A 13,103-nucleotide genomic window follows, 5' to 3' on the forward strand; every position below is an offset into this window, starting at 1 on the left:
AGAAAGCCTCATCTTTCTCCCGCGGAGCGGCTGGTAGTTTCGAACCGCTGACCTTTAGGTTCGCAGCCCGATTCGTAACCACTACGCTACCAGAGTACAAGTTTAATGTAGTACCATAGGATAAGCACTGGACTGCTAACGACGAAGTCACCAATTTATACCCATCAGTCACTCCTTGGTAGCCTAGTGGTTACGAATCGGGCTGCGAACCTCAGGGTCAGCAGTTCGAAACTACCAGCTGTTCCGCGGGAGAAAGATGAGGCGTTCTACTCCCGTAAAGATTTACAGCCTTGGAAACCCTGTACAGGGTCACTATGAGTCGGAACCGACTCCACGGCACATAACAACAACAAGCCACTCCTTGGAAACGGTATACAGGTCATTATGAGATGGAACCAACTCAGTGGCACTCAACAAAAATATTTGTTGACTGCAATAATAGTTACTGTTTTTATGTTGGCATGCTTTTCTCCCAAAATTTCAAACAGGTTTAATCAATTAACCAGCTTCCCCAACCTATCAATTTAATTTAAGGTCTTCTGTTGCAAGTGGGATTTATTAAAATTAGTATATCCCTTATGGCATAAATCGCAAAAGGGAATATCTTCCATTGAATTTGGTTTGTGTATTTTATAAGGCTTTGTATCATTATAGGAGTCTTTAAGTGGCACACATAGTGTACTGCTCAGCTGCCACCCAGAAAGGTTTTGGAAGAAAGGCTTGGAGATTTGCTTCTGAAAGGTTGCACAGAGTCTTGAAAATTCTGTGGAATGTAGTTTTAATCTGCAACACATAGAATCACCATGAGTTGGAATCAACTCCATAGTAAATGGTGGTTTGTTTTTTTTCTTGGTATCATCATAAAAAGAAAAAGTGGTTAAATATGAATGTGTATGTACATTTTCAGCCTAATGCTCAGTCGGAGAGAGTCACAAGTGACTTTTCTTAGTTGTTTTCCCCACATACCTACATTCACCTTATATTTTGTGACTTCAGTACAACATGCATAATATTCTCTTCTTAATATTAAGTTTATTAATATTATTAATATCAAGTCTTATGGTTACTTGACAAAAGAGGATGTGCTTTGGGAATTGACAGTTTGCATTTTTACCAGTTTTATAGTTGTTAATGTATTCTGTATAGTTTTGTGTAATTGCAGTATTTATATAAATCAGTGCATTTTGCTGAAACATTTTTATTTCCTAATTTTGTTTTTAAAGTTACTTGAATTATTTTAAATTGTATAGACTTTGGATAGTCAAAATTTTTCTAAAAATTTTCCATTATCTTTCAATTCATTTTTTCCATGAACTCGTTATCTTTAAGTTAGCTTGCCAGTCCAGATGTCCCTGTATAGTTACAACATTTTGAAGTTAAAAATTAGTTTATAAAGATTGTAATTAGATTACTTAATAATCCTTCTGTTGTCAAACCTTCTAATGTATGCTTCTTTTTATCTCTCTTTCTAGAGGAAATAAAAGCTGAAACTGAAAAGCAAAGGTTTGTGGAGTTTCTTCTCTTTAATAAAAATGATATGCAAACTTCTTGATCTTATATTTATATTTTAGTATGGCAAATTTTCTGCATGCTGTCTTGTTAGTAAAATAAACTTTAAGAAATAGTTTTTAATAAGCTAGAATTGTGCACATACCTGTAAACCCAAAAGATCTTATATAAATAAATATAAAAGTTTCTGAAATGTTCTAAGATATGTTTTATTGAAGTACTAAAAAATAAAAAATACTGCTAGATATATATACACACAACCCTCTTAGATGTTTCTTAGACAAACATACAGATAGAGGTGTTTTTACTATTTGGAGACTGTACCTATTCAACTAGCAATTCAGGCGCTATAAAAAGACCATGGAGTCCTGTTGCAGCACTGTAGGATAAGCACTGTACTGCTAACCAAAAGTTGATGGTTCAGACCCAGAAGCCACTCCTTGGAAATCCATGAATCAGAACTGAATGGCACTTAACATCAACAGCAACAAAAAGACCATACCAAAGGCTGATTCGTTTTTAGAAAAGTTACTAGGGTTCTTTGGTAATATGAACCCTTTTAGGACAGTATTAATTTAGAAGTGCAGTTCTACTTAAGGACAATTGGAAAGTTCATTGCCTTTTAAGATATTATGATAGCAAATTTATTAAGTAACAATAAAATATTTCTATTGTAGAAATAACCTTGAGATCATTGGAAAGAATATTTAACAAGAATCCCATGTTTTGAGTTTAGTCAAGCCCCTTGCCACTAGCATTTATGTGACCTTGTAGCAAAATCACTTAACTCCTCTCTAGGCTTTGGTGTTCTCATGAAATGTGGGGAGATGGACCTAAGTTTTAACAAGGTCTCGTTTTGAAATTTCTATGCTTCTTTGTGAGTTTATCTTCAGTATGATAAATGTGATTTTCTAACAGGCTCTTCTTTTTCATTTAGTCCTCCTCAGGGAGAAGCAAAAACTGGATCAAGCACCCTTCCACCAGTAAAATCAAAGGCAAATTTTATTGAAGCAGACAAGTATTTCTTACCCTTTGAGTTAGCATGCCAGTCCAAATGTCCCCGTATAGTTAGTACATCGCTAGATTGTTTACAGGTATGTATAAATGGCATTATCTAAGAATTTTTTACTTGATATGTTTCTAAAACAATCTCAGTTGATGATTCAGTCTTGTCTATTTTCATTAAAGACTTGAATACTGTTTTTCTGGTAAGAAACCAAATGTCTGCCCAAAGTAAAAATAGACAACAATAGTTGCAGAAAGAGGTTTTGAGTTTAATGCTAACCAAAATCATCAGCTTAATGAGACTAAAAATATTTACTAATGTTATCAGTACCAAAAGTGTTTATTTGATCTCTTTATCATTAGTGAAATGCTGGAACCGGTACTTTTAACCATCTCTGATTGTATGTACAGCATCATTTGCAAATGATTTTATTAAGTGCTTCTATTTTAAATCAAGTAATAGATTAACATTGATTGCATAGTATCCATTTTCACTGCTGGACTTTAGAAATAACATTCACTTATAACAGAAAAATTGCATGAATCTTCCACACTGCGTTTCACACATGCACACACACAGAAACAGACCTCTTAGATGTTTGTAAGACAAATCTCCAGTAGAGGGGTCCTTTACTATTCTTCTGTGTTCACTGTTTGGTGACTGTACCTATTCAAGTAACAATTCAGTAGCTGTAAAAAGACCATATGGTTTTTCTTAAATATAAATTAGGCTGAAGTCCTGGTGTAGCAGTGTAGAATAAGCATTAGACTGCTACCAGCTGCTCCTTTGAAACGCTATGCAGGGTCACTATAGGCAGAATCAATTCAGTGGCAATAAAGATGAATTTATTTAATTTGTGATCTTCTTTTCTGTAGATTATCATGTCTAAGGCCTACCTTTTAGGTCTCTCGTAATGATAAATGAGCAAATCTGTGATATATTGCAGTCAGTGTATGGAAGCTGTGTCTTTTGCAAATTGAGATCTAATTTGGAAAGATATTTTGAGCCATTTAAAAATACATTTTCACAAAGCAATTCCAATAAAACCTTGTTTAAATAGGAAGCAATGAAGTGTTTAACTCACAAGGACAGGTTCTCAAAGCCTGACTGTCTCAAAGTATTGCTTGATAGTTTTGTTGTGGTTATTGGCCACATAGCTAATAAACTTTTACATAAAAGGTTTTCATAGCCTTTGACTTTGTTTAAATCTTACTGTTTCCATGCACAAATCTGTAGTATGTATTCAGTAGATAGGCATTTCAACTTAATTAGTATATATTAGTTAACTAAGATCTTCATTTTCTTTCTCTCTCTCAGAAACTTATTGCTTATGGACACTTGACTGGCAATGCCCCAGATAATACAACACCAGGTAAAAAATTAATTGATAGAATTATTGAAACAATATGTGGCTGTTTCCAAGGACCTCAAACAGATGAAGGAGTTCAGTTGCAGATAATAAAGGTAATTAACTATATAAAGTTAATTTGTTATTCATAATCTATGTTTTTTGAGATCAGAAACTTTTCACCTTGAAAATGTTTGGAAAGATCATTTTACTTGCACTGTATTGTAGCCAAGGTAATTTGGGTGTTTCTTAGACCCTATATTGGATTTTATTGTTGAAATAAAAGTTTATTGGAAGAAGACTGTATTCTCAAGTTCCTTCTTTCAAAGGTCCCAATTTAAGTTTGATTCCAGAGTCTTTCAGTTTCTGGCAAGATTCCGTACATATTTGATCCTTCAGGCTTTAGGGGACCATGTGAGGGCCCCGTGATTCCTTTACTTTTTCCAGTCTTCTTGGACCCCCTTGTAGCTTGCTCTCTAGCTGCATGAATCACCATGTGGACTATTTGTCCACTGGCTTCCTTGATTCTTTTGCATCCTTTCCATCTGCTGAACCTGCTTAACAAAATGAGATTGTGCTATAATGTTGGATGGTTCAGCACCTCACAGAAAAGTTACTCAGCCAAGTTTTCAGTTGGTTATAAATGTTGAGTTTTTAATGTTACTACTAATAATTTTTTAATATTACTAATAATGATATAGAGTCTTGGTATGGTGCTATGGGATAATGTGTTGGACTGCAAGATCAGTTTGAACCCCAAGGTCTGTTGTTCAAGCTCACCAGCCGCTCCTAGGAAACCCTATCCAGTGTCACTGTGAGTCAGAAGTGACTCGATGACACTTAACTAAAAATAATGGTTTGTGTATTATATGCCAGTTAAGTTGTCATATTAGTATTTTGAAATTGTTTACATGGATTTACACAAATGCATTCATATGTTAATATAGTCTTTTTGAGCCTTTCCATTTCATAGCTGTGTTTACTTCTTAAGTTATATAGTATCTTCTTGTAGAAAAGCTGTACAATCAACTTTGGCCTGTCATTTGGAGTTTCATGTCATTTATGGTTCATTTAGGAAATACTGACATAAGGAACTCTGATAGGGTAGTTAGTGGTTACAAATCGGACTGTGAGCTGCAAGGTCAGCAGTTCAAAACTACCAGCTGTCCTGTGGGAGAAAGATGAGGCTTTCTGCTCCCGAAAAGATTTACAGCCTCGGAAACCCTGTACCAGGGTCACTATGAGTCGGAACCGACTCCACAGCACATAACAACAACAATAGCATTAATTCTGACTCTACATAACACTGTACAATATAAAGAGGACAAAATGTATGAATCCTTGCTCTCAGCGTGTGGAAAGTATCAATATGTAAAAATTCCTATTTGTACTTTAAAATCATTACTTTATTGGAGCCTTGTCCTTTGGATAAATTTTAAAGCTTTATTACCTACTCGACGGTAGTTAACAACAACAATAATTCAGGAACATATTTATATCTAGAACATACCTTTTGGCTATAGACATTCCAAAATATACTGGCAGGGAATTAACTGGCTTTCTCCTCATAGTCTTACGTGGAAGATAGAACGGATGCCTTTCTCACTTTTTTTTTTAAAATCTCTCTAAAAGGAGTGAGTTTAGCAGTAACAAAACGTATGCTACATACTTACCAGATACAAAGATGACTTTTAAGAGTTCTATTTTGTTTCTCTCCTCACTGAGGACTCAGCAATCCCTGACCCAATCGCTCTCACCAGAAATACATGTATAGACAACAGAGTTCTTTGTCTGACAATGACTAAAAAAATATGTCTCCAAACAATAGCTTAAAATTTCACAACTTAAGCAGCAGGAGACTGTAGGGGGTGGGGAGGGAAAATACTGTCTGAGGGAGTTATAGACTGATTCAGGTTCTTCAGTGCTGTATGTGGGTCAGGAAGGGTGAGTGTAGGACAAGGGTAAAGACTGGACGATCCTCAGTGGCACACCTTGGGCTACTTTTTGGGTGGCATTAGAAACAGACAGACGTTCTTTTGGCCCTTTCCTGCCAGTGCTGTTGCTGGCAGGTGGGTAGAATTACCCAGAGGCCCTGCTTAACGATTGTACCCACAGATCTACAGAATCTTCCACTAATCCTCTGAAGTATCCCCTGAGATGTCATGGTACAGTGACTTGCTGTACCTCCTCTTGTACTATTCTCTGATGTCTAGAATATCAGTCTCAGTGTGAGATATCATTGTGCACATCAGTATGTAGTGTTTTGTTCCTGCTTTTATGGCTTTGTTGAGCCTTTCTGCAAAGTATTCTGGGATGTTCTTGAGACATTTTTAAATTTACTGTGAATTGTGTGAATGTTTGCATAGAAGATCATCAGTTTTACATTCAGCAAATCTCAATGATTGCAACCTCCTTTGTTGCAATCAGTTACCCCTTTTCCTCTCTGTAGTTCTTGTTTCCATTCTATCCTCCTTCCCATCTCGTCTCAATTTTGTCCTTAGGTAAATGTTGCCCTTTCGATCTTGAATGGTTGACCATTCCATGATGAACATACGTTACTAGTGTTATTATTGATATTAAAATTGGACCATGAAGATGAATTCTGTTCCAGACCTTAAGGGTGGCTGAGGACCAGTGTTGTGTTCCTCCAGTCTCTTTCTGACCAGTAAACCCTGTCTTTTTTTAATATAATTTTGAGTTTTGTCCCACTGTATCCAGGACCTTCTAATGAGATACCTTTCAGAGTAGTTAGTAGTGGTAGCTGAGTACCATCTAGTTTTTCTGGTCTCAGGAGTCATGGAGACATTTCACTACAGCCAGCACTCCCTGTTCAGGTGGACATCCCCTGACAGATGATCTTCTCAGTGTCCCAAGATGTTATTTTTTGATATTCCTTTAAAGCTGACACCAGTTGGACTGGCTCTGGGAGTACAGAATTGTATTGAACATGGACTCATCTTTTTCAGGAGGTTTTCCCCAGCCACAGTACAGCTCCTGGAACTCTTTCTGGATGAGTGACAAATCTACATATGTGTTCCCATCCTGGTTCCCTTGAGGGAAATGAGGAGCCACCGAAAGTGTCCTGACATGTCTCTCTGAATGGTCTTCCCCAGGGTCACTTTAAATTCTGATCTGGAAGCTCTCCTCACTTCTGCTTGTGATCATTGCTGTCGGACCCCAGGGTCTCAATCAGACAGGTTCATTGGTGCTAGCCTCCTTGATGGCTAACTTTTAATCTTATGCACATCAAAGAGAATCAGAGTCTTCATCATAGCCAAAATTGTCTTCTCAGAGTTTCTTGACAGTTCAGATTTCAGATCTTTAATCAGATTCTTCCCATATATGGTCTTGAAGAACAGGAGGATCTGTTGCCACTGCTTGTTTGAGTGATTCCCAGGCAGTCAGCCCCAAAGCCATTCTTGACCTTCTTCTGCAAGACCTTAACATTTAGTAAGGTGTCAAAGCCTGGACATCTGGGATAGTGCCTTATTTCCCAAGGTAGACTGGGAGTACAGGTGGGTTAATTGTCCTGGACCCTGGCAAAGATGAATAGCTTGGCACTGGCTGCTGCTATTGCACAGGATGGGGCCCTGGAGACTGTCCAGTGTAGGTCTTTGGCAGATGCCCAAGGTAGGCCCCTGGGGCCTGCTGTCCAGGGTGGCAGCATGGGCTAGCCTGGTACAAGGACATCTCAGAGAATGGGTTTTCTTGAAGGGATGGGCACATTCTATATGGAGGAACTGGTTGCTAGGTAGAAGGGGGATTGTCCAAAGCCCCCAGGGGGGCCTGAAGGGTAACTGCCCGTTGGTGTCCCTGGGTACATTATAGCATATTGGTTCCTCCAGATGCCCCTGACATATTAGCAGCCGTTCCTGAAAGGTGGTTGTGGTCTTCAGCAATTATTAAAAATAACAACACATGTATTGATGTGAAAGTGACCTGGGGAAAATGTGCAGGTATATAAGATAATGGTATTCTCCAAGTTAACAATTAGTTCAACAGGTCTATTACAGGAAGCATATCTGTGTTCTAATGTGACAGAGTTTTAATGCAGTGCATTTTTAGAAATGAATAATATATCTATTAAAAAGAAAGCTGTGTTGAAATCACTAGAAAATCATTTAACTGGCTGATTTTCTAGCATTTGAAAATTGGGAGGATTGTTAACAGTGCTATATTAAAGAAGATGCTGGATAACTAAACAGTTGATAACATGTTCAGTATAACTAGAAATTCTGTATAAACTACCTGAGAGTTTTAATTGTAGTATAAAAATATTACATATATGTATTTGTGCTGAAACTGAATGCAGAAAATTGTATTAACTGTTTTGTTGTTGTGTTTTTTCTTGTAAAGGCTTTACTTACTGCAGTAACATCTCAACACATAGAAATTCATGAAGGAACTGTACTGCAAGCTGTGAGGACATGTTACAACATCTATCTAGCAAGCAAAAATCTCATCAATCAGACAACAGCCAAAGCCACTCTTACTCAGATGTTAAATGTTATCTTTGCACGTATGGAAAACCAAGCAGTAAGTATTTAAAATATAAAGGTTTCAAGACTACTACAGACATCAAATATAGAAAGGAGCTTGCAGTTATTGTAGCGAATTTTTTTTGCCTGTAGAGAAGAGTGTCTTTCATTTACAGAGTGTTACTGGAGATTTGTAAATTTGTAGTATTGTGTTTTATTTTGTGGTTTTATCATTTGTTTGACATTGGGCAAAATATGTTTTTAGGTATTGACAAATGGAATGGGAAGGATGATGTTTATTCTCTTCCTCAGCAAAGTGTTTATGAATTGATATTTTTATTACACTCAAGCATTCTAATGTTATCTGGTACATCATTATTTATCCATTGAGTCTTAACACTATAATGCATTTCTGTATTCTTGAAATAACATTTTTTTCTTTCATGCTAAAATTGTCATGATATTCCTTATACCCTCAACTGCTTCAGGTTTAATCTATAAGATCAGCAACTAAGAACCTTTAAAAAAAAAAAATCTAGGTCTTCATAAGTGCAGAATAAGTTGATTGAAGAATTTTGCTATTTTCTAACTTTTTATCTTGAATTAATTTTAAACTTACAGAAAAGTTACAAAAATATTTACAGAGCAATTGGGGATCTCCATTGCCCTTTATCATACTTCCTCTAAAGCAGCATCTTTACCTTACTTTAATTTTTATTATTATAAATGTATATAGCACAACATTTGCCAATTACACACTTTTCAGGTACCATTTTGTGCTTTCAAATTGCATTAATTATGTACACTTATCACCCATAATCATTGCCAAGTTTTCCGTGTTACTGTTGTTGTTAAGTGTCGTTGAGCAGGAGTGGGAAATGTCTAGCCCTTGGGCTGTGTATACCCAAGAGATCATGTGGTTTGTCCCTTGCCAAGGCAACCATAGGCAGGACTAGAAATTCAGTTAATATAGGAGCTTTTTTTCATAGAAACATAAATTTATATTAAGTGGTACTATAAATATCCAATGGCCCTTGGCAGAAAAAAGGTTCCCAACCCCTGTAGTATAGGGTTCCTGAACCTTTAAATCATCAAGGGAGCAGAAATTCTCATCTTTCTCCCGTGGAACAACTGGTGGGTTTGAACTGTGGACCTTGTGGTTAACAGTCCAGTGCTTATTTTGTGGAGCTCACCACATTTTTTTCTATAACTATAAGCATAACCTCAGTGCTCCCTAAACAATGGTCAATATTAGCATCTTATATGAGGGGATCTTCAAATAGTTCCTGGAAAAATTCCGTTATCTTTCCATTGCATTTTCCATGAAGATTTTGTAGCCCCCTCATATAATTAAAAGCAGAGAATTAATACTGCTATAATACAGTTAGCTAAACTGTAGACCTTGTTTGAATTTCACCAATTTTCTCATTTGTGTCATTTTTCTGTTTCAGGATTAGATATAGAATCCACATTTCATTTAATATGTACTTAGTCGTTAAATCTTTTTAGTCTTCCTAGTCTGTGACATTTCCTCAGTCTTCCATCATATTTTGTGACCCTAAAGCTTTTTAAGAGTGCTGATCAGTAATTTTATAGAATGTTCCTCAGTTTGCTTTGTCAGATATTTTCTCATGATTAGAATGAGGTTATGCAGATTTGGCTAGAATACCTCAAAAGTAGTATGTATTTTTCAGTGCATGTTATCAGGAGTTCATGGTATTGACATATTTTTGACATAAGGTAAGATTACCCTCATCACTTGGTGTCTGCCAGGTTTCTCCACTGTAAGGTTGCTGTATTTCTTTTACAGCTAATACATATTTAAAATGGGATACTTTGAGACTATGCAAATGTATCTTGTTTCTTGGGAACACTAATTTTAGTATCCTTGAGTAATTTTTGCTGGCAACAGTTATTACAGTGCTGCTCACCTAGTTGTAATTTTTTTCTGTTTCCCTTGGTCCTTTTATATTAATTGAACTTCTTCCTTCTCTTTCATTTATATGTTTTATTTATTTATATTGATATGGTCTCATGGATATTATTTTATTCTGTAGGTTGTAATCCAATGCAATCATTTTTTTTGTTGCTCAGATTATTCCAGTTTTAACTTCATATATTTTTGACAAGCTCCCATGCTTATTTTAAAAATCACTTAGTCAAAATTTATGTAATGCTTGAAAATATTCAGACTGATGAAATTACTACTACTACAATCTCTTATAATACTTAATATAAAAGTTTTAAAAATGTGAATGTAATAGCATTATCTAATCCCTGAACAGTACACTAAGATTTCCAAACTCAGTGGCTACTTACTGAAATGCAAGGTGACAATATAGCAAAGAACTTTCACTTACGAGGACACTGGAGCAGCAAACTATTCAAAGAAAACAAACACAAATCTGTTTTTACATATTACGTTGGTTTTTAGCTTTGCTTCATAAATTCATTGATAATTGAGGCATCTTTGTTTCAAGTATTGGATTTCTAATATTATATTTTCTAAAAATTCTTAATTTAAAAAATCCAAAACAGCCATAAACAGCTTTTGTTTACCACTTATCCACATTCCATTAAGGAAAAGCACAAACCAGCTGAATTTATCCTTGCTTCCTGGTCTAGCATCGGCGTTAAGACAGTTTTCTGTATTCTTTTAAGCATTTTTATTAAAGTCAGTTCTGTTCCATTAATGCTGATGTACTGAAAGCAGATTGATGAGTTATCACCTTTAAAACTGCCGATTATATATACAGTCTCTCTTCCTTCCCCACCCTCACCCCCAAAATCTGGTTCTAAAGTAATATGATGATGTAATATTCCATATCAGGAGCCAAAAACAATCTCTAATCTTAACTTCCTAAATCCAAAATATTTCAGATTTCTGCCAATATAAACAAGACTCAAGTGGCCAAAAAATCATAGTAGTTAGGAGGAAAAACATATAGGATGATGATTATTTAACTAAAATTTTATTACTTATTCTTTTTCCTCATGCTAAAAATACTTTTTAGACTGGCAGGAAATTACATTGTTACAGTTGTGTGTGCTCCAAGTTTAGAACTTTGCAGGACCATTACATTAAAAATAAGCTAAATCTTATATTTTTCTTATTTTAATAGACACAAATAATTTCCTGAGCAGGGAGGGGACAACCATTTTGTGTTAAGAAACTAGTATATGTAAATGAATTGCTGTGTTCATTTAAATGTTGAAGAAACTTAAAGATGCATTCCCTGCCCACCCCTACAAATGCAGTGCAGATCTACATAGCAGTCACTGTCCATACTTTGAAAGATACGCTGTTAACAGACCAGTTCAGTCTCTTGTGAGTATACAGTTGTAAGATGTCCTAAATTGACAAAAATTGATACTGATTATAACTTAAAGGAAGAAAAAGTACTGAAGAATATCTAAAGAATATCTCCTTTTAAAAAGGAGAGAGTTGTTGCCCAACACAAAAATGAGACTTATAGATTTCAGAAACATTCATTTTTCTTTGTCTTAAATAAAGAATCAACTTGATAGGAGGAGGAAGTCAAGAGTCTTAGAACTGAGACAGACTTTTAAAAAAAATGTTAAGAGTGCAATGATTTGAACTAATGAGGGAAACAACTAATTAAAATGCACAATTTCAGAAGTACAAATATGAATTTCCCCCAATAGGTTTATAATTGACAACCAAACTTGTTATTAATGTGTTTATTCTGTAAGCCCTCTCTAACAGCATGTGCTATACAGTAAACCAGTGCTGATATTTTACCATGAGAATTATCTTTCTTATCTCAAACTAGTGATTTGTCTTTGTATCCATACTTAATACACATATGTTTTCATCATAGAAACGTAAGAGCTCTCTAGTGGTACAATTTGAAAAGATTTGAATTTCATTAAGATAATAATCTTTTTTTTTTTTTTTAATGGATTTGTTTAGTACTGTGTGTGGCATGATAGGTTTAACAGCTGAAGCTTAGTAGAGTAACAACATTGTATTGTTTAATTCACAGTTATTGGAAAATGCCTTATTTAAAGAATATAACCAAGGTGATTCTGCATAGTTATGAGCAGTGAAATACTAGAAAAGATTGAATGAATAAATAAGATGATTTTCATCAGTGGTCACTCTGTATTTTGCTTTTAGTAACCTGGTAGAAACTGTCTTTTTCAAGCTTCAAATGTTCTAGTAAATCTAGTTGTTTCTTGTTGTTGTTGTTAAGTGCTGTCGAGTTGGTTCCGACCCATAGTGACCCTGTATAGGGTTCCCGAGGCTGTAAATCTTTACAGGAGCAGAAAGCCTGTTCTTTCTCCTGGCTGGTAGTTTTGAACTGCTGACCTTAAGGTTCACAGCCTGATTCGTAACCACTACGCAACCAGAGCTCATTTCTTCGCTTTCTCAATATCACCTTGAATGACTGAAATATGTGACTCTAAAGAAATAATACAACCCTTCTGCACACCTTTCCTAATTTTAAACCATTCAGTGTTCTATTTGAGCAACTGACTCTTGGTCTTTGTACAGGTTCCTCATGAGCACAATTAAATGTTCTGGAATACTCATACTCTGCAGTGTTTTCCATAGCTTGTCATGATCCACACAATTGAAAGCAATGCATAGTCAATAAAGCACAAGTAATTATTTTTCTGAGCGCCCTCCTACCTTCCAGTCTTATATCTGACAGTGTTTCTCTGCTATGCATAGAGTTTTCAGTGACTAGCGATTCAGAAGTAGTTTGTCACTCTTTCTTCCTAGTCTGTCTTTGTT

At 35.7% G+C, this 13,103-nt stretch overlaps 1 protein-coding gene and 1 pseudogene across 1 annotated transcript in view; one reads left to right on the forward strand and one right to left on the reverse strand.

The window, feature by feature from the left end:
* Window positions 1-13,103, forward strand: part of ARFGEF1 (ADP-ribosylation factor guanine nucleotide-exchange factor 1 (brefeldin A-inhibited)) — a 209,742-nt gene that overhangs the window by 65,036 nt on the left and 131,603 nt on the right. The window contains exons 2-5 of the mRNA XM_006860037.1: window positions 1,473-1,503; window positions 2,447-2,603; window positions 3,833-3,979; window positions 8,220-8,399. Of these exons, the coding sequence (XP_006860099.1) occupies window positions 1,473-1,503; window positions 2,447-2,603; window positions 3,833-3,979; window positions 8,220-8,399 (515 nt within the window). The remainder of the gene's footprint in view (window positions 1-1,472; window positions 1,504-2,446; window positions 2,604-3,832; window positions 3,980-8,219; window positions 8,400-13,103) is intronic.
* Window positions 12,454-13,103, reverse strand: part of LOC102817473 — a 4,333-nt pseudogene continuing 3,683 nt past the window's right edge.

Source organism: Chrysochloris asiatica, unplaced genomic scaffold, assembly GCF_000296735.1.
Source record: "Chrysochloris asiatica unplaced genomic scaffold, ChrAsi1.0 scaffold00036, whole genome shotgun sequence".
Lineage (NCBI taxonomy): Eukaryota > Metazoa > Chordata > Mammalia > Afrosoricida > Chrysochloridae > Chrysochloris > Chrysochloris asiatica.